Source organism: Petromyzon marinus, chromosome 76, assembly GCF_048934315.1.
Source record: "Petromyzon marinus isolate PM22_M1 ecotype Great Lakes invasive population chromosome 76, UKy_Petmar_22M1.pri1.0, whole genome shotgun sequence".
NCBI lineage: Eukaryota > Metazoa > Chordata > Hyperoartia > Petromyzontiformes > Petromyzontidae > Petromyzon > Petromyzon marinus.
This window is the reverse complement of record NC_133742.1, coordinates 4,898,913-4,919,481: the sequence shown is the minus strand read 5'-3', so window position 1 is coordinate 4,919,481 and position 20,569 is coordinate 4,898,913. Positions and strand designations below refer to the sequence as shown.

General features: G+C 55.0%; 1 protein-coding gene across 1 annotated transcript in view; it reads right to left on the bottom strand.

Annotated features, from left to right (window-relative positions):
* Window positions 1-20,569, bottom strand: part of LOC116957534 (eosinophil peroxidase-like) — a 54,784-nt gene that overhangs the window by 8,112 nt on the left and 26,103 nt on the right. The window contains exons 11-15 of the mRNA XM_076056610.1: window positions 16,814-16,984; window positions 12,427-12,664; window positions 10,692-10,897; window positions 8,119-8,337; window positions 4,291-4,449 (exon numbers count right to left, since the gene is read on the bottom strand). Coding sequence (XP_075912725.1) covers window positions 4,291-4,449; window positions 8,119-8,337; window positions 10,692-10,897; window positions 12,427-12,664; window positions 16,814-16,984 — 993 coding nt within the window. The remainder of the gene's footprint in view (window positions 1-4,290; window positions 4,450-8,118; window positions 8,338-10,691; window positions 10,898-12,426; window positions 12,665-16,813; window positions 16,985-20,569) is intronic.

The following is a 20,569-nucleotide window of genomic DNA, read 5'->3' as shown; positions in this document are numbered from 1 at the left end:
TGAGTCTACGTCTCTCTGTGCGTGTGAGTGTCTGTGTGTGTGTGAGTCTACGCCTCTCTGTCTGTGTGTGTGTGTGTCTGTGTGTGTGTGTGTCTGTGTGTGTGTGAGTCTACGCCTCTCTCTCTCTCTCTGAGTGTGTGTGAGTGTCTGTGTCTCTTTGTGTGTGTGAGTGTTTGTGTCTCTCTGTGTGTGTGAGTGTCTGTGTCTCTGTGTGTGTGTGAGTGTCTGTGTCTCTGTGTGTGTGTGAGTGTCTGTGTCTCTCTGTGTGTGAGTCTCTGTGTCTCTGTGTGTGTGTGAGTGTCTGTGTCTCTGTGTGTGTGTGTCTGTGTCTCTCTGTGTGTGTGAGTGTCTGTGTCTCTGTGTGTGTGTGAGTGTCTGTGTCTCTGTGTGTGTGTGAGTATCTGTGTCTCTCTGTGTGTGAGTGTCTGTGTCTCTGTGTGTGTGTGAGTGTCTGTGTCTCTGTGTGTGTGTGAGTGTCTGTGTCTCTCTGTGTGTGAGTCTCTGTGTCTCTCTGTGTGTGTGAGTGTCTGTGTCTCTGTGTGTGTGTGAGTGTCTGTGTCTCTGTGTGTGTGTGAGTGTCTGTGTCTCTCTGTGTGTGAGTGTCTGTGTGTCTGTGTGTGTGTGAGTGTCTGTGTCTCTGTGTGTGTGTGAGTGTCTGTGTCTCTCTGTGTGTGAGTGTCTGTGTGTCTGTGTGTGTGTGAGTGTCTGTGTCTCTGTGTGTGTGTGTCTGTGTCTCTCTGTGTGTGTGAGTGTCTGTGTCTCTGTGTGTGTGTGAGTGTCTGTGTCTCTCTGTGTGTGAGTGTCTGTGTGTCTACGTCTCTCTCTCTGTGTGTGTGAGTCTCTGTGCCTCTCTGTGTGTGAGTCTGTGTCTCTGTGTGTGTGTGTCTCTGCAACAACAACGGAGGGCGGAGGAGCGACGCTCACAACAGCGAGCGGAGCGCCGGGTGGCTAAAGCACAGCAGGTTGGCACAGTAGGGGGCACAGGTGGTGCATCAGCCAGTCATCTCAGTCAGTCGACCCGTGGCACCTGGGTCTGCCCCGTGACCTCCTGCCAGCGGGCGTTCGACACTTCACGTGGCCTCAGGGTGCACATAGCCTGGCACAAGCGTCGTGGTGACGTCACCGCCACTTAGTGGCGAATGGCGGTTGTTGTTGTTGTTGTGTGTCTCTGCGTGTGTGAGTCTACGCCTCTCTGTGTGTGTGAGTCTCTGTGTCTCTCTCTGTGTGTGTCTGTGTCTCTGTGTGTGTGTGTCTGTGCCTCTGTGTGTGTGAGTGTCTGTGTCTCTCTGTGTGTGTGTCTGTGTCTCTCTGTGTGTGTGAGTGTCTGTGTCTCTGTGTGTGAGTGTTTGTGTCTCTGTGTGTGTGTGAGTGTTTGTGTCTCTCTGTGTGTGTCTGTGTCTCTCTGTGTGTGAGTCTCTGTGTCTCACTGTGTGTGAGTGTCTGTATCTCTGTGTGTGTGTGAGTCTCTGTGTTTCTCTGTGTGTCTACGTCTCTGTGTGTGTGTCTGTGTCACTCTGTGTGAGTCTGTGTCTCTCTCTATGTCTCTCTCTCTCTCTCTGTGTGTGTCTGTGTCTCTCTGTGTGAGTCTACGTCTCTCTGTGTGAGTCTACATCTCTCTGTGTGTGTGTACGTCTCTCTGTTTGTGTGTCTGTGTCTCTCTGTATGTGTCGGTGTCTCTGTGTGTGAGTCTGTGTCTCTCTGTGTGTGAGTCTGTGTCTCTCTGTGTGTGTCTGTGTCTCTGTGCATGAGTCTACGTCTCTCTGTGTGAGTGTCTGTGTCTCCCTGTGTGAGTTAGTCTATGTCTCTCTGTGAGTCTCTGTCTCTCTGTGAGTCTCTGTCTCTCTGTGTGTGTTTGTGTCTCTCTGTGTGAGTCTACGTCTCTCTGTGTGTGTCTGTGTCTCTCTGTGTGAGTCTATGTCTCTCTGTGTGTGAGTCTACGTCTCTCTGTGTGTGTCTGTGTCTCTCTGTGTGTGAGTCTATGCCTCTCTGTGTGAGTCTGCATCTCTCTGTGTGTCTGTGTCTCTCTGTGTGTGTCTGTGTCTCTGTGAGTCTCTGTCTCTCTGTGAGTGTCTATATCACTCTGTGTGTCTGTGTCTCTCTGTGTGAGTCTGCATCTCTCTGTGTGTGTCTGTGTCTCTTTGTGAGTCTCTGTCTCTCTGTGAGTCTGTGTCTCTCTGTGTATGTCTATGTCACTCTGTGTGTCTGTGTCTATATGTGTGTGTCTACGTCTCTCTGTGTGAGTCTACGTCTCTCTGTGTGTGTCTCTGTCTCTGTGTGTGTGTCTCTGTCTCTCTGTGTGAGTCTATGTCTCTCTGTATGAGTCTGTGTCTCTCTGTGTGTGTCTGTGTCTCTCTGTGTGAGTCTATGTCTCTCTGTATGAGTCTACGTCTCTCTGTGTGAGTCGCTGTCTCTCTGTGTGTGAGTCTATGTCTCTCTGTGTGAGTCTATGTCTCTCTGTGTGAGTCTACGTCTCTATGTGTGTGTCTGTGTCTCTCTCTGTGTGAGTCTGTGTCTCTCTGTGTGTGTCTGTGTCTCTCTGTGTGAGTCTATGGCTCTCTGTGTGAGTCTGTCCTCTCTGTGAGTCTGTGTCTCTGTAGGAGTCTACGTCTCTCTGTGTGAGTCTGTGTCTCTCTGTGTGAGTCCGTGTCTCTCTGTGTGAGTTTATGTCTCTCTGTGTGAGTCTATGTCTCTCTGTGTGAGTCTACGTCTGTCTGTGTGTGTCTGTGTCACTCTCTGTGTGAGTCTGTGTCTCTCTGTGTGTCTGTTTCTCTCTGTGTGAGTCTATGGCTCTCTGTGTGAGTCTATGGCTCTCTGTGTGAGTCTGTGCTCTCTGTGAGTCTGTGTCTCTGTAGGAGTCTACGTCTCTCTGTGTGAGTCTGTGTCTCTCTGTGTGAGTCCGTGTCTCTCTGTGTGAGTTTATGTCTCTCTGTGTGAGTCTATGTCTCTCTGTGTGAGTCTACGTCTCTCTGTGTGTGTCTGTGGCTCTCTCTGTGTGAGTCTGTGTCTCTCTGTGTGTCTGTTTCTCTCTGTGTGAGTCTATGGCTCTCTGTGTGAGTCTATGGCTCTCTGTGTGAGTCTGTTCTCTCTGTGAGTCTGTGTCTCTGTAGGAGTCTACGTCTCTCTGTGTGAGTCTGTGTCTCTCTGTGTGAGTCTGTGTCTCTCTGTGTGAGTCTATGTCTCTCTGTGTGAGTCTGTCTCTCTGTGTGAGTCTGTGTCTCTTTGTGTGAGTCTGTGAATCTCTGTGTGAGTCTATGTCTCTCTGTGTGAGTCTATGGCTCTCTCTCTCTCTCTGTGAATCTATGTCTCTCTCTCCCTCTATGTCTCTCTCTCTGTGTGAGTCTATGTCTCTCTGTGTGAGTCTATGTCTCTCTGGCTCTCTCTCTCTCTATGTCTCTCTCTCTGTGTGAGTCTATGTCTCTCTGTGTGAGTCTATGTCTCTCTGTCTCTCTCTGTCTCTCTCTCTGTCTCTCTCTGTCTCTCTCTGTCTTTCTCTCCCTCTCTGTCTCTCTCTCTGTCTCTCTCTCTCTATGTCTCTGTCTCACTCTATGTCTCTGTCTCTCTCTATGTCTCTCTCTGTCTGTCTGTCTGTCTCTCTCTATGTCTCTGTCTCTCTCTATGTCTCTCTCTGTCTGTCTGTCTGTCTCTCTCTATGTCTCTGTCTCTCTCTATGTCTCTCTCTGTCTGTCTGTCTCTCTCTATGTCTCTGTCTCTCTCTATGTCTCTGTCTCTCTCTCTCTCTGTCTCTCTCTGTCTCTCTCTCTCTATCTCTCTATCTCTCTCTCTCTGTCTCTCTCTCTCTCTCTATGTCTCTGTCTCTCTCTGTCCCATCTCTCTCTCTCTCTGTCTCTCTCTCTCTGTCTCTCTCTCTCTATCTCTATCTATCTATCTCTCTGTCTCTCTCTCTCTCTGTCCCATCTCTCTCTCTCTATGTCTCTCTCTCTATCTCTCTCTCTCTGTCTCTCTCTCTGTCTCTCTCTCTGTCTCTCTATCTCCCTCTCTCTCTATGTCTCTCTCTGTCTCTCTCTCTGTCTCTCTATCTCCCTCTCTCTCTATGTCTCTCTCTGTCTCTCTCTCTGTCTCTCTATCTCCCTCTCTCTCTATGTCTCTCTCTGTCTCTCTCTCTGTCTCTCTATCTCCCTCTCTCTCTATCTCTCTCTCTCTGTCTCTCTCTCTCTCTATGTCTCTCTCTCTCTGTCCCATCTCTCTCTCTCTCTATGTCTCTCTCTCTATGTCTCTCTCTATCTCTCTCTATCTCTCTCTCTGCCCCGTCTCTCTCCGCGTCTCCCTCACCGACGCATCCCCGTCCCTGCGCTCCGGGCTGGAACCCGGCAAGGCAGACGCAGCGGTGGCTCCCGGAGGCGGCGGCGCCGTCGCCGGGAGCCGGCGGCTCGCAGACCGAGTTGGGCTCGGAGGCACAGGGCGGCGGGGACCCCGAGCACGGATCAGCCGCTGGCGGTGGTGGAGACAGACAAGGCGGTGGGTGGGTGAGGGTTGGGGAGGTGGGTGGGTCATGGGGGATCAATGTAAGTGGAGAGATGGAGAGAGATGGAGAGAGATGGGGAGATCAAATAGAGAGATTGAGAGAGAGAGAGCGAGCGAGGGGAGAGGTTGGGTGGAGAGAGGGGGATGGAGAGAGATGTGGAGAGAGAGATGGAGAGAGATGGGGAGATCAAATAGAGAGATTGAGAGAGAGAGAGCGAGTGAGGGGAGAGGTTGGGTGGAGAGAGGGGGATGGAGAGAGATGTGGAGAGAGAGATGGAGAGAGATGGAGAGAGATGGAGAGAGATGGGGAGAGATGGGGAGAGATGGGGAGATCAAATAGAGAGAGAGCGAGCGAGGGGAGAGGTTGGGTGGAGAGAGGGGGATGGAGAGAGATGGAGAGAGATGGAGAGAGATGGAGAGAGATGGAGAGAGATGGGGAGAGATGGAGAGAGATGGGAAGATCAAATAGATTGAGAGAGAGAGCGGGCGAGGGGAGAGGTTGGGTGGAGAGAGGGGGATGGAGAGATGGAGAGATGGAGAGAGATGGAGAGAGATGGAGAGAGATGGGGAGAGATGGGGAGAGATGGGGAGATCAAATAGAGAGAGAGCGAGCGAGGGGAGAGGTTGGGTGGAGAGAGGTGGATGGAGAGAGATGGAGAGAGAGATGGAGAGAGAGATGGAGAGAGATGGAGAGAGATGGGGAGAGATGGAGAGAGATGGGAAGATCAAATAGATTGAGAGAGAGAGCGGGCGAGGGGAGAGGTTGGGTGGAGAGAGGGGGATGGAGAGAGATGGAGAGAGATGGAAAGAGATGGGGAGATCAAATAGATTGATAGATAGAGAGAGAGAGCGAGAGGAGAGGTTGGGTGGAGAGAGGGGGATGGAGAGAGATGTGGAGAGATGGAGAGAGATGGAGAGAGATGGAGAGAGATGGGGAGAGATGGGGAGAGATGGGGAGATCAAATAGAGAGAGAGCGAGCGAGGGGAGAGGTTGGGTGGAGAGAGGGGGATGGAGAGAGATGGAGAGAGAGATGGAGAGAGATGGGGAGATCAAATAGATTGATAGATAGAGAGAGAGCGAGAGGAGAGGTTGGGTGGAGAGAGGGGGATGGAGACAGATGGAGAGAGAGAGATGGAGAGAGATGGAGAGAGATGGGGAGATCAAATAGAGAGAGAGAGAGAGAGCGAGCGAGGGGAGAGGTTGGGTGGAGAGAGGGAGATGGAGAGAGATGGAGAGAGATGGAGAGAGATGGGGAGATCAAATAGATAGATTGAGAGATAGAGAGAGAGCGAGCGAGGGGAGAGGTTGGGTGGAGAGAGGGGGATGGAGAGAGATGGAGAGAGATGGAGAGAGATGGGGAGATCAAATAGATTGATAGAGAGAGAGCGAGAGGAGAGGTTGGGTGGAGAGAGGGGGATGGAGAGAGATGGAGAGAGAGATGGAGAGAGATGGAGAGAGATGGGTAGATCAAATAGAGAGAGAGAGAGAGAGAGCGAGCGAGGGGAGAGGTTGGGTGGAGAGAGGGAGATGGAGAGAGATGGAGAGAGATGGAGAGAGATGGGGAGATCAAATAGATAGATTGAGAGATAGAGAGAGAGCGAGCGAGGGGAGAGGTTGGGTGGAGAGAGGGGGATGGAGAGAGATGGAGAGAGATGGAGAGAGATGGGGAGATCAAATAGATTGATAGAGAGAGAGCGAGAGGAGAGGTTGGGTGGAGAGAGGGGGATGGAGAGAGATGGAGAGAGAGATGGAGAGAGATGGAGAGAGATGGGTAGATCAAATAGAGAGAGAGAGAGCGAGCGAGGGGAGAGGTTGGGTGGAGAGAGGGGGATGGGGAGAGATGTGGAGAGATGGAGAGAGATGGAGAGAGATGGGGAGATCAAATAGATTGAGAGAGAGAGAGAGAGAGCGAGCGAGGGGAGAGGTTGGGTGGAGAGAGGGGGATGGAGAGAGATGGAGAGAGAGATGGAGAGAGATGGAGAGAGATGGGGAGATCAAGTAGATTGAGAGAGAGAGAGAGCGAGCGAGGGGAGAGGTTGGGTGGAGAGAGGGGGATGGAGAGAGATGTGGAGAGAGATGTAAAGGAAGATGGAGAGAGAGAGATGAATGGATGGAGAGAGATGGAGAGATGGAGAGATGGAGAGAGATGGGGAGATCAAATAGATAGATAGATAGATTGAGAGACATAGAGAGCGAGCGAGGGGAGAGGTTGGGTGGAGAGAGGGGGATGGAGAGATGGAGAGAGAGAGATGGAGAGAGATGTAAAGGAAGATGGAGAGAGAGATGAATGGATGGAGAGAGATGGAGAGAGATGGGGAGATCAAATAGATAGACAGATTGAGAGAGATAGAGCGAGCGAGGGGAGAGGTTGGGTGGAGAGAGGGGGATGGAGAGAGATGGAGAGAGATGGGGAGATCAAATAGATAGATAGATTGAGAGAGCGAGCGAGGGGAGAGGTTGGGTGGAGAGAGGGGGATGGAAAGAGATGTGGAGAGATGGAGAGAGATGGGGAGATCAAATAGATAGATAGATTGAGAGAGTGAGCGAGGGGAGAGGTTGGGTGGAGAGAGGGGGATGGAGAGAGATGGAGAAAAATGGAGAGAGATGGGGAGATCAAATAGATAGATAGATTGAGAGAGCGAGCGAGGGGAGAAGTTGGGTGGAGAGAGGGGGATGGAAAGAAATGTGGAGAGATGGAGAGAGATGGGGAGATCAAATAGATAGATAGATTGAGAGAGTGAGCGAGGGGAGAGGTTGGGTGGAGAGAGGGGGATGGAGAGAGATGGAGACAGAGAGATGGAGAGAGATGGAGAGAGATGGGGAGATCAAATAGAGAGAGAGAGAGCGAGCGAGGGGAGAGGTTGGGTGGAGAGAGGGGGATGGAGAGATGGAGAGAGAGAGATGGAGAGAGGGTAGCAGACGGTTAGCTATTCACCACCACCTCCATTACCACGTCCACCCTTGCTTCCTGCACCACCATCGCTTCCACGAACACCACTCACACCTCCACCAACCTCCACCACCAATACCACCTCCATCACCACCACCGCCTCTGCTAACACCGCCACCGCCACCACTTCCACCACCACCTCCTCCACCACCTCTACCGCCACCACGTCCACCTCCACCACCTCCACTACCACCTCCACCACCTCCACCACCACCGCCACCACCTCCACCACCACCACCTCCACCACCACCACCACCACCACGTCCACCTCCACCACCTCCACCACCACCGCCGCCACCACCTCCATCACCACCCCCAACTCCAACACCGCCTCTACCACCACGTCCACCTCCACCACCTCCACCACCTCCACCACCACCGCCGCCACCACCTCCATCACCACCCCCACCTCCAACACCGCCTCTACCACCACCACTACCTCCACCACCTCCACCTCCACCACCTCCATCACCACCCCCACCTCCAACACCACCACCACCACCACCACCGCCACCACCACCTCCAACACCACCACCACCACCACCGCCACCACCACCTCCAACACCACCACCACCGCCACCACCACCACCACCGCCACCACCACCTCCATCACCACCTCCAACACCACCACCATCACCGCCACCACCACCACTCTCTCCATCTCTCCCTCTCTCTCATCACTCACCACGACATCTGGGCGCGTCACCCCAGGAGTTGTCCACACAGCTGATGGTGTCCGCCCCGGCGATGTGGAAGCCGTCGAGGCACTCGTAGCGCACCAACAGCGCGGTGGTGACACCGCCAACACCGCCACCACCACCACCGCCACCGCCGCCAACACCGGCACCGCCACACATGGAAAAGTGCGAGTTGGGCACGGAGGGCACCGGACCGCACGGAGTGTCTGGGACACGCACACACACACCAGGGGAAGTTACAGCAGTAGTAGTGTAGTGGTAGTGTAGTGGTAGTGTTGTAGTAGTGGTGGTAGTAGTAGTGGTGGTAGTAGTAGTGGTAGTAGTAGTGTTGGAGTAGTGGTAGTAGTAGTGGTAATAGTAGTGATAGTAGTAGTAGTGTAGTGGTAGTGTTGTAGTAGTAGTGTAGTAGTTGTGTAGTAGTGTAGTATTAGTGGTAGTAGTAGTGATAGTAGTAGTAGTGTAGTGGTAGTGTTGTAGTAGTGGTGGTAGTAGTAGTGGTAGTAGTGTTGGAGTAGTGGTAGTAGTAGTGTAGTAGTAGTGGTGGTAGTAGTAGTGGTAGTAGTAGTGTAGTACTAGTGGTAGTAGTAGTGGTAGTAGTAGTGATAGTAGTAGTGTAGTGGTAGTGTTGTAGTAGTGGTGGTAGTAGTAGTGGTGGTAGTAGTAGTGGTAGTAGTAGTGTTGGAGTAGTGGTTGTAGTAGTGTAGTAGCAGTGGTAGTAGTAGTGGTGTAGTAGTAGTGTAGTAGTAGTGGTAGTAGTGTAGTAGTAGTGTAGTAGTAGTGGTAGTAGTAGTGTAGTACTAGTGGTAGTAGTAGTGGTAGTAGTGTAGTAGTAGTGTAGTAGTAGTGGTAGTAGTAGTGTAGTACTAGTGGTAGTAGTAGTGGTAGTAGTAGTGATAGTAGTAGTAGTGATGGTAGTAGTAGTAGTAGTGGTGGAAGTAGTAGTTGTAGTAGTAGTAGTGGTAGTAGGTGTGGTAGTAGGTATGGTAGTAGTGGTAGTAGTAGTGTAGTAGTGGTAGTAGTAGTGGTAGTAGTGGTAGTAGCAGTGGTAGTAGTAGTGTAGTAGTAGTAGTGGTGGTAGTGGGCATATTAGTCTCTATCAGTTTGTCTCGCTCTGTGGATCTCTGTGGGTCTCTATGCGAGTCTCTATCGGTCTCTATCAGTATGGCTCTCTCTGTGTGTCACTGTGGGTCTCTGTGGGTCTCTGTGGGTCTCTGTGGATCTCTATGCGAGTCTCTGTGGGTCTCTATTAGTCTCTATCAGTATGGCTCTCTCTCTGTGGGTCTCTGTGGGTCTCTATGCGAGTCTCTGTGGGTCTCTATCGGTCTCTATCAGTGTGGCTCTCTCTGTGGGTCTCTGTGTGTCTCTGTGGGTCTCTGTGTGTCTCTGTGGGTCTCTGTGGGTCTCTGTGGGTCTCTATGCGAGTCTCTGTGGGTCTCTATCGGTCTCTATCAGTATGGCCTCTCTGTGGGTCTCTGTGGGTCTCTGTGGGTCTCTATATGAGTCTCTGTGTGGCTCTCTCTCTGTGGGTCTGGCAGGGAGATAGCAGAGAGGTGAAGAGGGTTTGGGGTTGGCGTGGTGTAGTGGTGTAGTGGTGGTGGCGTGGTGGTGTGGTGGTGGCGTTGTGTGTTGGTGTGCTGGTGGTGTGGTGGTGGCGTGGTGGTGGTGATGGCGTGGTGGTGGTAGCATGATAGAGTGGTGGCATGGTGGTGGTGGTAGCGTGGTAGTGTGGTGGTGTTGCCATGGTGGTAGTGCCGTGGTGTTGGTGTTGGTGGCGTGGTGGTGGTAGCAGCATAGTGGTGTTGCTGGCGTGGTGGTAGCGTGTCGGTGGTAGCGTGGTGGTGGTGGTGTTGATGGTAGAGTGGTGGTGGTGGTGGTGGTGGCACCATAGTGGTGGCGCGGTGGTGGTGGCGTTGTGTGGTGGTGTTGGTGGTAGAGTGGTGGTGGTAGCGTGGTGGTAGTGCCGTGGTGTTGGTGTTGGTGGCGTGGTGGTGGTGGTGGTGGTGGTATAGTGGTGGCGTGGTGGTGGTAACGTGTCGGTGGTGCCGTGGTGGTAGTGGTGGTGGTGGTGGTAGAGTGGTGGTGGAAGCGTGGTGGTAGTGGTGGTAGAGTGGTGGTGGTAGCGTGGTGGTAGTGCCGTGGTGTTGGTGTTGCTGGCGCGGTGGTGTTGCTGGCGTGGTGGTAGCGTGTCGGTGGTGCCGTGGTGGTGGTAGTGGTGGTGGTGGTAGAGTGGTGGTGGAAGCGTGGTGGTGGTAGTGCCGTGGTGTTGGTGTTGCTGGCGCGGTGGTGTTGGTGGTGGTAGCGTGTCGGTGGTGCCGTGGTGGTAGTGGTAGTGGTGGTGGTGGTAGAGTGTCGGTGGTAGCGTGGTGGTGGTAGTGCCGTGGTGTTGGTGTTGCTGGCGCGGTGGTGTTGGTGGTGGTAGCGTGTCGGTGGTGCCGTGGTGGTAGTGGTAGTGGTGGTAGAGTGTCGGTGGTAGCGTGGTGGTGGTAGTGCCGTGGTGTTGGTGTTGTTGCCGGCGGCGGTGGTGTTGGAGGCGCCGGTGCCTCCGAGGCTGCGTCCTCACTCTGCGTCTCCTCCTTCCACGGCAGGAGGTTGATAGGGGGCAGCTCGTCGCAGTGCACGAACCCCTCGGGGTAGGGCCGGTAGCGGAAGGCGTCCCAGGGCACCTCCCGGACGCCGCTGTTGCCGCAGATGAGGCGCGAGAGGCTGACGTTGCGCAGCTCGGTGAGTTGCGCCGCTGTGAAGAGGCCCTCGCGCTCGTGCCAAAACCTGCAGGCCCCGGGGGGGTTCAGCGCCGCCGCCGCCGCGGCCGCAACCGCGGTCAACCGTCGGTCGGAGCCGGGGCCGGAGCCGGAGCCGGAGCCGGAGCCGGAGCCGAAACCGTCGTCACCGCCGCAGCCGCCATCGTCATTACCACCACCGCCACCACCGTCATTACCACCACCACCGTCATTACCACCACCACCACCGTCATTACCACCACCGCCGTCATTACCACCACCACCGTCATTACCACCACCACCACCGTCATTACCACCACCGCCATCGTCATTACCACCACCACCACCACCGTCATTACCACCACCACCGTCATTACCACCACCACTGTCATTACCACCACCGTCATTACCACCACCACCGTCATTACCACCACCACCACCACTGTCATTACCACCACCGTCATTACCACCACCACTGTCATTACCACCACCGTCATTACCACCACCGCCATTACCACCACCGTCATTACCACCACCGTCATTACCACCACCGTCATTACCACCACCGTCATTACCACCACCGTCATTACCACCACCGTCATTACCACCACCGTCATTACCACCACCGTCATTACCACCACCGTCATTACCATCACCACCGTCATTACCACCACCGTCATTACCACCACCGCCATTACCACCACCGTCATTACCACCACCGTCATTACCACCACCACCGTCATTACCACCACCACCGTCATTACCACCACCACCGTCATTACCACTACCGTCATTACCGTTATCACCGCCACCATCATTACCACTACTGCCATCACCGTTATCACCGCCACCGTCATTACCACCACCGCTACTGTCGTCACTGTTACCACCACCGTCATCGCCACCACCACCACCGTCATCACCATCACCACCACCACCACCGTCATCGCCACCACCACCGTCATCACCATCACCACCACCACCACCGTCATCGCCACCACCACCACCACCGCCACCGTCATCACCACCACCGCCACCGTCATCACCACCACCGCCACCGCAGCCACAGTCATCACCATCGCCACTGTCACCATCACTAGCGTCACAAACACTGCCACCGTCACCACCACCACCATCATCACCAACGTCACCATCATCACCACCCACCCACACACACACACCCACACACAAAGATAACAAAGATCTCCCCATGTAGCCTTAACAGACTGTAGGGGCAAGTGCTGTTAGCGAGCACCTATGAAGGGGGTGGGTGGCCAGCACCACGCCCGACCGCCTTTGTCTCCCCAGTGGCGATGTTTACTACACACCGCACCAGGTACTCATTTTGAGGCTGAGTCGACCTAGGGGAGGCCCCGGGACAGGGACCGGTTCAGAGAATCGTCACCGGCGGTGTTGACCGTGAGCGGGAATCGATCCCGGGTCGCCAGGTTCATAGCGCAGCGTAGCGCTAACCGCTACACTATCACTCCCCACCCACACCCACCCACACCACACCACACCCACACCACACCACCACTCACACCACACCACACCCACACCACAACACACCACACCCACCGGTCTCCGTTGCGTATGAGCGCGAACTGTCGCGCCAGGAGGCAGGAGAACAGCGGCCCCACTCGGCCGCCCTCGACCGGCACCTCGAGGAGTCCCGCCAGCCACACATCTACGCTGTCGGCGCTGCCGTACAGCGCGAGCACTCGGCCCGCTACGTCGCTGCTGTTCCACGCCGTCGCCAGCTCAGCCTGAGTCCGCAGCGCGGGGAGCCCGCAGAAGCTGCGCCAAGAGTTGTAGCCTGGGGCGCGTCCGCGGGTTGGTGGGGAGAGCAATGGGGCGGTGGGACAGCGGTCAGCAACGCGTCGAGTTCCGATCTCAGGCAAGGCCACCACCACCACCACCACCGCGGTCCGAGCGGCCACGTCCGACGCCCACTCGGATTCCGCAGAAGCTGCGCCAAGCGTTGTAGCCTGGGGCGCGGCCGCGGGTTGGTGGGGAGAGCAATGGGGCGGTGGGACAGCGGTCAGCAATGCGTCGAGTTCCGATCTCAGGCAAGGCCACCACCACCACCACCGCCACCGCCACCACGGTCCGAGTGGCCACGTCCGACGCCAACTCGGATTCCGCAGAAGCTGCGCCAAGCGTTGTAGCCTGGGGCGTGTCCGCGGGTTGGTGGGGAGAGCAATGGGGCGGTGGGACAGCGGTCAGCAATGCGTCGAGTTCCGATCTCAGGCAAGGCCACCACCACCACCACCACCACCGCCACCGCGGTCCGAGTGGCCACGTCCGACGCCAACTCGGATTCCGCAGAAGCTGCGCCAAGCGTTGCAGCCTGGAGTTGCCGCGGTTGGTGGGGGCAGCAGTGGGCGGGTGAAGGCGGGGTGCCTAGTTTTGGTGGGGCTGATGGGTAAGAGGCCCACCTCTTATTTGGCACGCTCCAGGTTCAGCAGCAGCGCCTCCAACTCCTCCTCTGAGTGAGCAGCGATTACCAGATCATCGGCATACGTAACGTGGTTGAGCCATAGGGAGCCATCCCTCGACCGCACGCGGGCATCGATCAGCCTCCCATTTCATCCGTACCAGATTGAAATTCCTTCGGTACAGCCATGGAATGGTTCACGAACTAGGTGCTCCTCCAACGTGAACAGGAAATGGCTCTGACTCCCGGCCACGTAGTTTTACTCAGGCCCGCTCACCATCGTGCAGGTCCTTAATGATCGTGAGCAGAGGGTCAGGGACTCCGAAAGCACGAAGAACAACCCAGAGCCCAGGCCTACTGATGGTATCATAGACCTTGACCAGGTCAATAAAGCAGTGATGTAGGTCGTGTGGAATTCCCTACACCTCTGCTGTAGCAGACGGACAGGAAATGGCATCTGTGCAGGACCGCCCTTTCCTGAAACCGCAATGGGGCTCCGCAAGCCTCTCCTCAGCATGCCTGGCAAGGCGATGTTGAATAATCCATGCCGGGACCTTTCCTGGTTTACTGAGGAGCGAGATGCCCCTGTAGTTGTTACAGTCTATGCGGTCCTTCCTTCTTAAACAGGGGGACCACCAAGGCATCCTTCCAATCCTGCGGAACCCGTCCATTGGTCCAGACTGTTTTTATGATGTCATGTAGGGCAGTCTGTGCACAAACGCCACCCTCCCTCCGCAGTTCACTTGGGAGGCCTCAGACTCTGGATCGCCATCAGTACTTCCTCACCAAATGGCACCTCATCCAGCCACTCACAGGGGGTGACTTCTTTTTCCAACATTTGGGGCACAGCAGCCTCAGCAGAGTCATCCCCACGATGTTTTCTGGGCAGAGGGATTTCCCCTCCCCCAAGACCTGAAATAAATGCTCAGCAAATCTGAAAACTTGTTCCTGGGGGGTCGGGGATTTGATCACTTTTATTTCCCCTGAGAATGGTGATAGGTGTGGCACTGCAAGTAACTTTTTAAAGAGTGATTTGTTCATGGTGAGCTATTGAGGAAAACTCCATCTCCTCAGAAATCCGCGACTCATCTCTGCAGCGCCTCAGTTCTCCAAACCTCCGAGCGAAGGCTGCCGTAAGCCTCCTCATTCTCCGACGTGGGATGCTATAGATGGTGAGAGTGGGCCTGTGGTTTATTTCTCAGCCAGCTGGAATACCTCCTCCATCAGACAGGGTCTCTGAGCAGGTTTGGAAAGTGTACCCAAAGCACACATTGAAGCCGCATGAGCTGATTAAAATCTCGCTTGCAACTTTCATTGGTTAGCTGAGACCAGGCCACTGTGGGTTTGAATGGGGTCCTAGATGGACACCCACCACCGGAGCGGAAGAATGGCAGGCGCATCTTACAGATGACAAGGCGATGGTCAGTGGGCAGATCAGCTCCACGGTAGGTCCTGGTGTCAAGGACATGGGCCCGCATCCACAATCCTTTCACTATATAGTCCAGCAGATGTTCTTGCTTGGACCCGGCATGCTTTCATGACGTTGCGTGGATGCGATGCTGGAACAGCGTGTTGTTAATTACAAGCCCAAGTCCAGCAGCCTCCTACCGTTGTTATTGAGCTGATCTGGCTTCATGCCTTCCAATCATTCCAGCCCAGGTGCCAGTATCATGACCAACTCGGGCATTGAAGTCACCCAGCAGGATGGCTCTAGCCCTAGGGGACACTTCAGCCAGCACCTGTGACAGGAGGTCATATAAGGCATCTAACTCATCGGCCTTGCCTGCATCCCCCCACTGATGTCAATCTTCGGTGGGCGCATAAGTAACCACCACCACTCCTCGCCCCTGATTGATGGGAAGGCGAGCCGACAGTCACCTGGGGCTCAGAGCTTTTGCCATTTTGACAAAAACACCGCCACGCTCCCACGCCCCCTTCATTCTTTTGTTTAAAAGAAGAGCCACTCCCTGTTGTTTGGCAGTCTCAGACCCCGAGCAGAGGACTGTCCACCCCTCGTGGTGACTGGAACCAGAGCCAGACCTCCAGAATGCCACAGAGATCCAGGCGGTACCGGCTAGGCTCCCAACAGAGGAGTGGCAGCCTCTCCTCCACAGTGAGCGTTCGAACATTCCACGTGGCCACCCGTAGTGGCTTTTTTGCCGTTTCTGGGGTTTGGCCGGGAGACGTCATAGACGCCTGTCCCCCCGAGGCCTCCGGCACAAGCTTAGTTCGTCTTTTTTCAAAGTAATTTAGAGGTACTTGTGTTGAAAGTGGAGGGGTTACCAGCCCATCGCTTGCATCTAGAGCTGCCTGGACAGCAGGACAGACAGCAGGGCAGATGGAGAGACAGACATCAAGCCAGACAGACAGTAGGAAAGACAGACAGCAGGACAGACAGACAGCAGGCCACACAGACACTAGCCCAGACAGACAGCAGGACAGACAGACAGCAGGCCAGAGAGACAGCAGGCCAGACAGACACTAGGCCAGACAGGCAGACAGACAGCAGGCGAGACAGACAGCAGCCCAGACAGACATACAGACAGCAGGACAGCCAGCAGGCCAGACATACAGACAGCAGGCCAGACAGACAGCCAGCAAACCAGACAGACAGCCAGCAGGCCAGACAGACAGCAAGCCAGACAGACAGACAGCAAGCCAGACAGACGGACAGACAGCAGGCCAGACAGCCAGCAGGCCAGACAGACAGCAAGCCAGACAGACGGACAGACAGCAGGCCAGACAGACGGACAGACAGCAGGCCAGACAGACAGACAGCAGGCCAGACAGACAGACAGCAGGCCAGACAGCCAGCAGGCCAGACGGCCAGACAGACAGCAGGCCAGACAAACAGACAGACAGCAGGCCAGACGGCCAGACAGACAGCAGGCCAGAAGGACAGACAGCAGGCTAGACAAACAGACAGACAGCAGGCCAGACAAACAGACAGACAGCAGGCCAGACGGACAGACAGCCAGCAGGCCAGACGGACAGACAGCAGGCCAGATGGACAGACAGACAGCAGGCCAGACAAACAGACAGACAGCAGGCCAGACAGACGGCCAGACAGCAGGCCAGACGGACAGACAGACAGCAGGCCAGACAGACGGCCAGACAGCAGGCCAGACAAACAGACAGACAGCAGGCCAGACAGACGGACAGACAGCAGGCCAGACAAACAGACAGACAGCAGGCCAGACAAACAGACAGCCAGCAGGCCAGACGGACAGACAGACAGCAGGCCAGAGAAACAGACAGACAGCAGGCCAGACAGACAGACAGCAGGCCAGACGGACAGACAGACAGCAGGCCAGACAAACAGACAGCAGGCCAGACAAACAGACAGACAGCAGGCCAGACAAACAGACAGACAGCAGGCCAGACGGACAGACAGACAGCAGGCCAGACAAACAGACAGACAGCAGGCCAGAAGTACAGACAGCAGGCCAGACGGCCAGACAAACAGACAGACAGCAGGCCAAACGGCCAGACAGCAGGCCAGCAGGCCAGACAGAGGGGACGGCTGACCAGGCAGTCCGTGGTCTCGCCCGCGCTGCAGGTTGAGCGAGGCGAGGTCGAGCGCCAGTTGACGCGTCATAGCGAAGAGCTTCTCCCTCAGCTCGTCGGGCATCATCTCGTAGAGGGCGTTCTGCTTGGCCGGACTGCCGATGAGACCCCGCAGGACCGGGTCCACTCCGCCTGCGGACGAGGACGAGGAGGAGGAGGAGGAGGAAGAGGAGGGGAGTTGGTGGGTGGGTGGGTGGGTGGCCAGCAACCACGCCCGGCCGCCTTTGTCTCACCGTCCCCAACCCGCAGTGGCGATGTTTTTTGCCGCACACCACGGGCACGAGGGTAGCTCATTTCAGGCTGAGTCGACCTAGGTGAGGTGTCCAGGAACCGGTTCGGATTGTCGGCACACACGCACACACACACATACGTACACACGCACACACGCACGCACACACACACGCGCACACACGCACGCACACAGACACACACACACAACAACAATAACCGCCATTCGCCACTAAGTGGCAGTGATGTCACCACGACGCTGGTGCCAGGCTATGTGCACGTTGAGGCCACGTGAAGTGTCGAACGCCCCGGCTGGCAGGAGGTCACGGGGCAGACCCAGCAGGTGCCACGGGTCGACTGACTGAGATGACTGGCTGATGCACCACCTGTGCCCCCTACTGTGCCAACCTGCTGTGCTTTAGCCACCCGGCGCTCCGCTCATTGTTTTGAGCGTCGCTCCTCCGCCCTCCGTTGTTGTTGGAGGGCGACTGCCTCCAACTGCCCAGAAGCGTCCTTCACGAGCCTCCTCCACAGAGGCCGATCTTGACTCCGCTGGTACCAGTCATCGGCAAGTCCACTCAGCTCCACGTCCTCCTGTACCACATCACTCCATCTCTTCTCTAGCCCGTGCCACGCCCGTTTAGCCTCCTCGATCCGGCCGAACAAAAGCTGTTTCGGCATGCGGTGGCTGGGCATGCGGGCTACGTGACCCAGCCAACGCAGCCTTGCCTGCCGGAGGAGCTCACCGATGGGACCTTGCCCAGATCTTTCAAGGATTTGTGAGCTCCTCACACAATCCAGCCTGGTTATACCCAGGATGGATTGTAGGCAGGTCAGCCTAAATGTTTCTAACCGGCGAAGATGTTCCATTAGGTGTGTCCACGTTTCGCAAGCGTAGAGAAGGGAAGGAATGACCGTGGCCGAGAAGACCTGAAGCTTCGTGCGGATTGAGAGACCAGGTATCTTCCACACAGCGTTACGAAACTTATGAAAAGATAATGCCGCTCGACTGATTCGGAGTGAGACCTCTGCTGTTAAACCAGAGCCGGACATGAGTACACTGCCCAGATATGGGAAACAATCCACAACCCTGCCCTATCACAAATTGGGAGTTGTGGGGTTGGAGTGTCCGATGTTACAAAATACCCAGTTAGGTGCTTAGTTTTGGTGGGGCTGATGGTAAGGCCCCATCTCTTAGTGGCAAGCTCCAACAGCGCCTCCAACTCCTCCTCTGAGTGAGCAGTAATTACCAGATCATCGTCATACGTAACATTGTTTAGCAATAGGGAACCATCCCTTGACCGTACCCAGACATCGATGAGCCTCCCATTGTATCTGTACCAGATGGAAATTCCTCCGGTATAGCTATTGAAAGCTTCACAAACTACGTGGTCAAAATAGATGTTAAATAATGTGGGAGCCAGAGGACATCCCTGTTGCACCCCAAGGTGTACAGGGAATGGCTCTGACTCCCGGCCACGGAGTTTTACCCGGGCCCGCTCACCATCATGAAGGTCCTTAATGATCGTGAGCAGAGGGTCAGGGACTCTGAAAGTACGGAGAACAACCCAGAGCCCAGGCCTAATGATGGTATCATAGGCCTTGACCAGTACAATAAAGCAGAGATGTAGGTCTTGTTGGAATTCCCACCACCTCTGCTGTAGCAGACGGACAGAAAATATGGCATCTGTGCAGGACCGCCCTTTCCTGAAACCGCATTGGGGCTCCACAAGCCTCTCTTCAGCATGCCTGCCAAGGCGATGTTGAATAATCTTTGCCAGGACCTTTCCCGGCACATTGAGGAGTGAGATGCCCCTGTAGTTGTTACACCATCAGGGCATCCTTCCAATCCTGCGGAACTCGTCCAATGGTCCAGACTGTTGTTATGATGTCATATAAGGTAGTTTGTGCACAAACTCCACCCTCCCTCCGCATTTCGCTTGGGAGATCATCTCTACCCGGTGCTTTTCCTGGTCTCAGACTCCGGATCGCCTTCAGTATTTCCTCAACAGATGTCACCTCAGCCAGCCACTCACAGGGGGTAACTTCTTCTTCTTCCAATATTTGAGGCACTGCAGCCTCGGCAGGGTCATCCCACTTTCTGCCACGATGTTTTCCTGGTTGAGGGATTTCTTCTCCCCCGGACCTCACAGAAATGCTCAGCAAATCTGCAAACCTGTTCTTGGGGGTCAGAGATTGGATCACCGTTCTTTCCCCTTATGATGGTAATAGGTGTGGCGCTGCAGGTTACTTTTTGATGGAGTTTAAGCAATTTGTGATCGCAGGCCACTGAGGCAGTCTCCATCTCCTCAGCAACCCGCGACCACCACCCATCCTTGCAGCGCTTCACGGCTCTCCGAACCTCCGAGCGAAGGCTGCGGAAAGCCTCCTCATTCTCTGACGTGGAATGCTGTAGCCGATGAGAGTGGGCCTGTCGCTTTTTCTCAGCCAGCCTGAACACCTATGTCAGCCAGGGTATCTGGGGAGGTCTGAACCGCGTACCCAAAGCAGCCATTGCAGCTGCATGAGTCACAGTCCTAAACCTCGCCCATTTACCCTGGATATCAGGAGGAGTCGGGGACGATGTCAATCCCAGCCGCAAGCGATGATGAAATTCTCGCTTGAAACTTTCATCAGCTAGCTGAGACCATGCCACAAAGGGTTTGAATGAGGTCCTGAGTTTGAAGTTTTCGTGACTGCAATGAGCCACACTCTTTGGTTCTTTCGGTAAAGTAACGTAGGTAAAAATAAAAAAAATAAAAGTTAATCAAATCACGACGTTTCGTAGGCAACACAAGCCCTTGTCATCGGGTGTAACTAGCGCAGCAAAATTACTGTAAAGAGAGCTTTTTGTCCTGGGTGTACACCCACCACCGGAGTGGAAGAATGGCAGGCGCATCTTACAGATGACTAGTCGATGGTCAAGTGGGTAGATAAGCTTCCACGGTAGGTCCTGGTGTCAAGGACATGGGCTCGCATCCGCTGTTCCATCACTATGTAGTCCAGCAGATGTTCTTGCTTGGACCCGGCATGCATCCATGACGTTGTGTGGATGCGCCGATGCCGGAACAGCCCATGGGCTGCACAAAAATCCAGCAGCCTCCTACCGTTGTTATTGAGCTGATCTGGCTTCATGCCTTCCAATCAGGGGCGGAGCCAGGGGGGGTGGTGACGGGGGTGGTGACATTCCGCGTGTAAGTGTACGACACTCGGTCTGGAGGACTCCGTGACAACTGCATTGTCAGAGCGTGTCCGCCAAACCGATGGCGTCTAAGTTCAACAGCCTGACTCTCTCTCTCTCTAAATCATTCTCGATATTAACATTTGTTGTTTAATGTCACCCCGGCCTGAAATCCCGGCTCCGCCCCTTGCTTCCAATCACTCCGGGCCAGGTGCCAGCATCACGGACCAACTCGGGCGTTGACGTCGCCCAATCAGGATGGCTCTAAGCCCAAAGAGGGCCACTTTAGCCGGCACCTGTGACAGCAA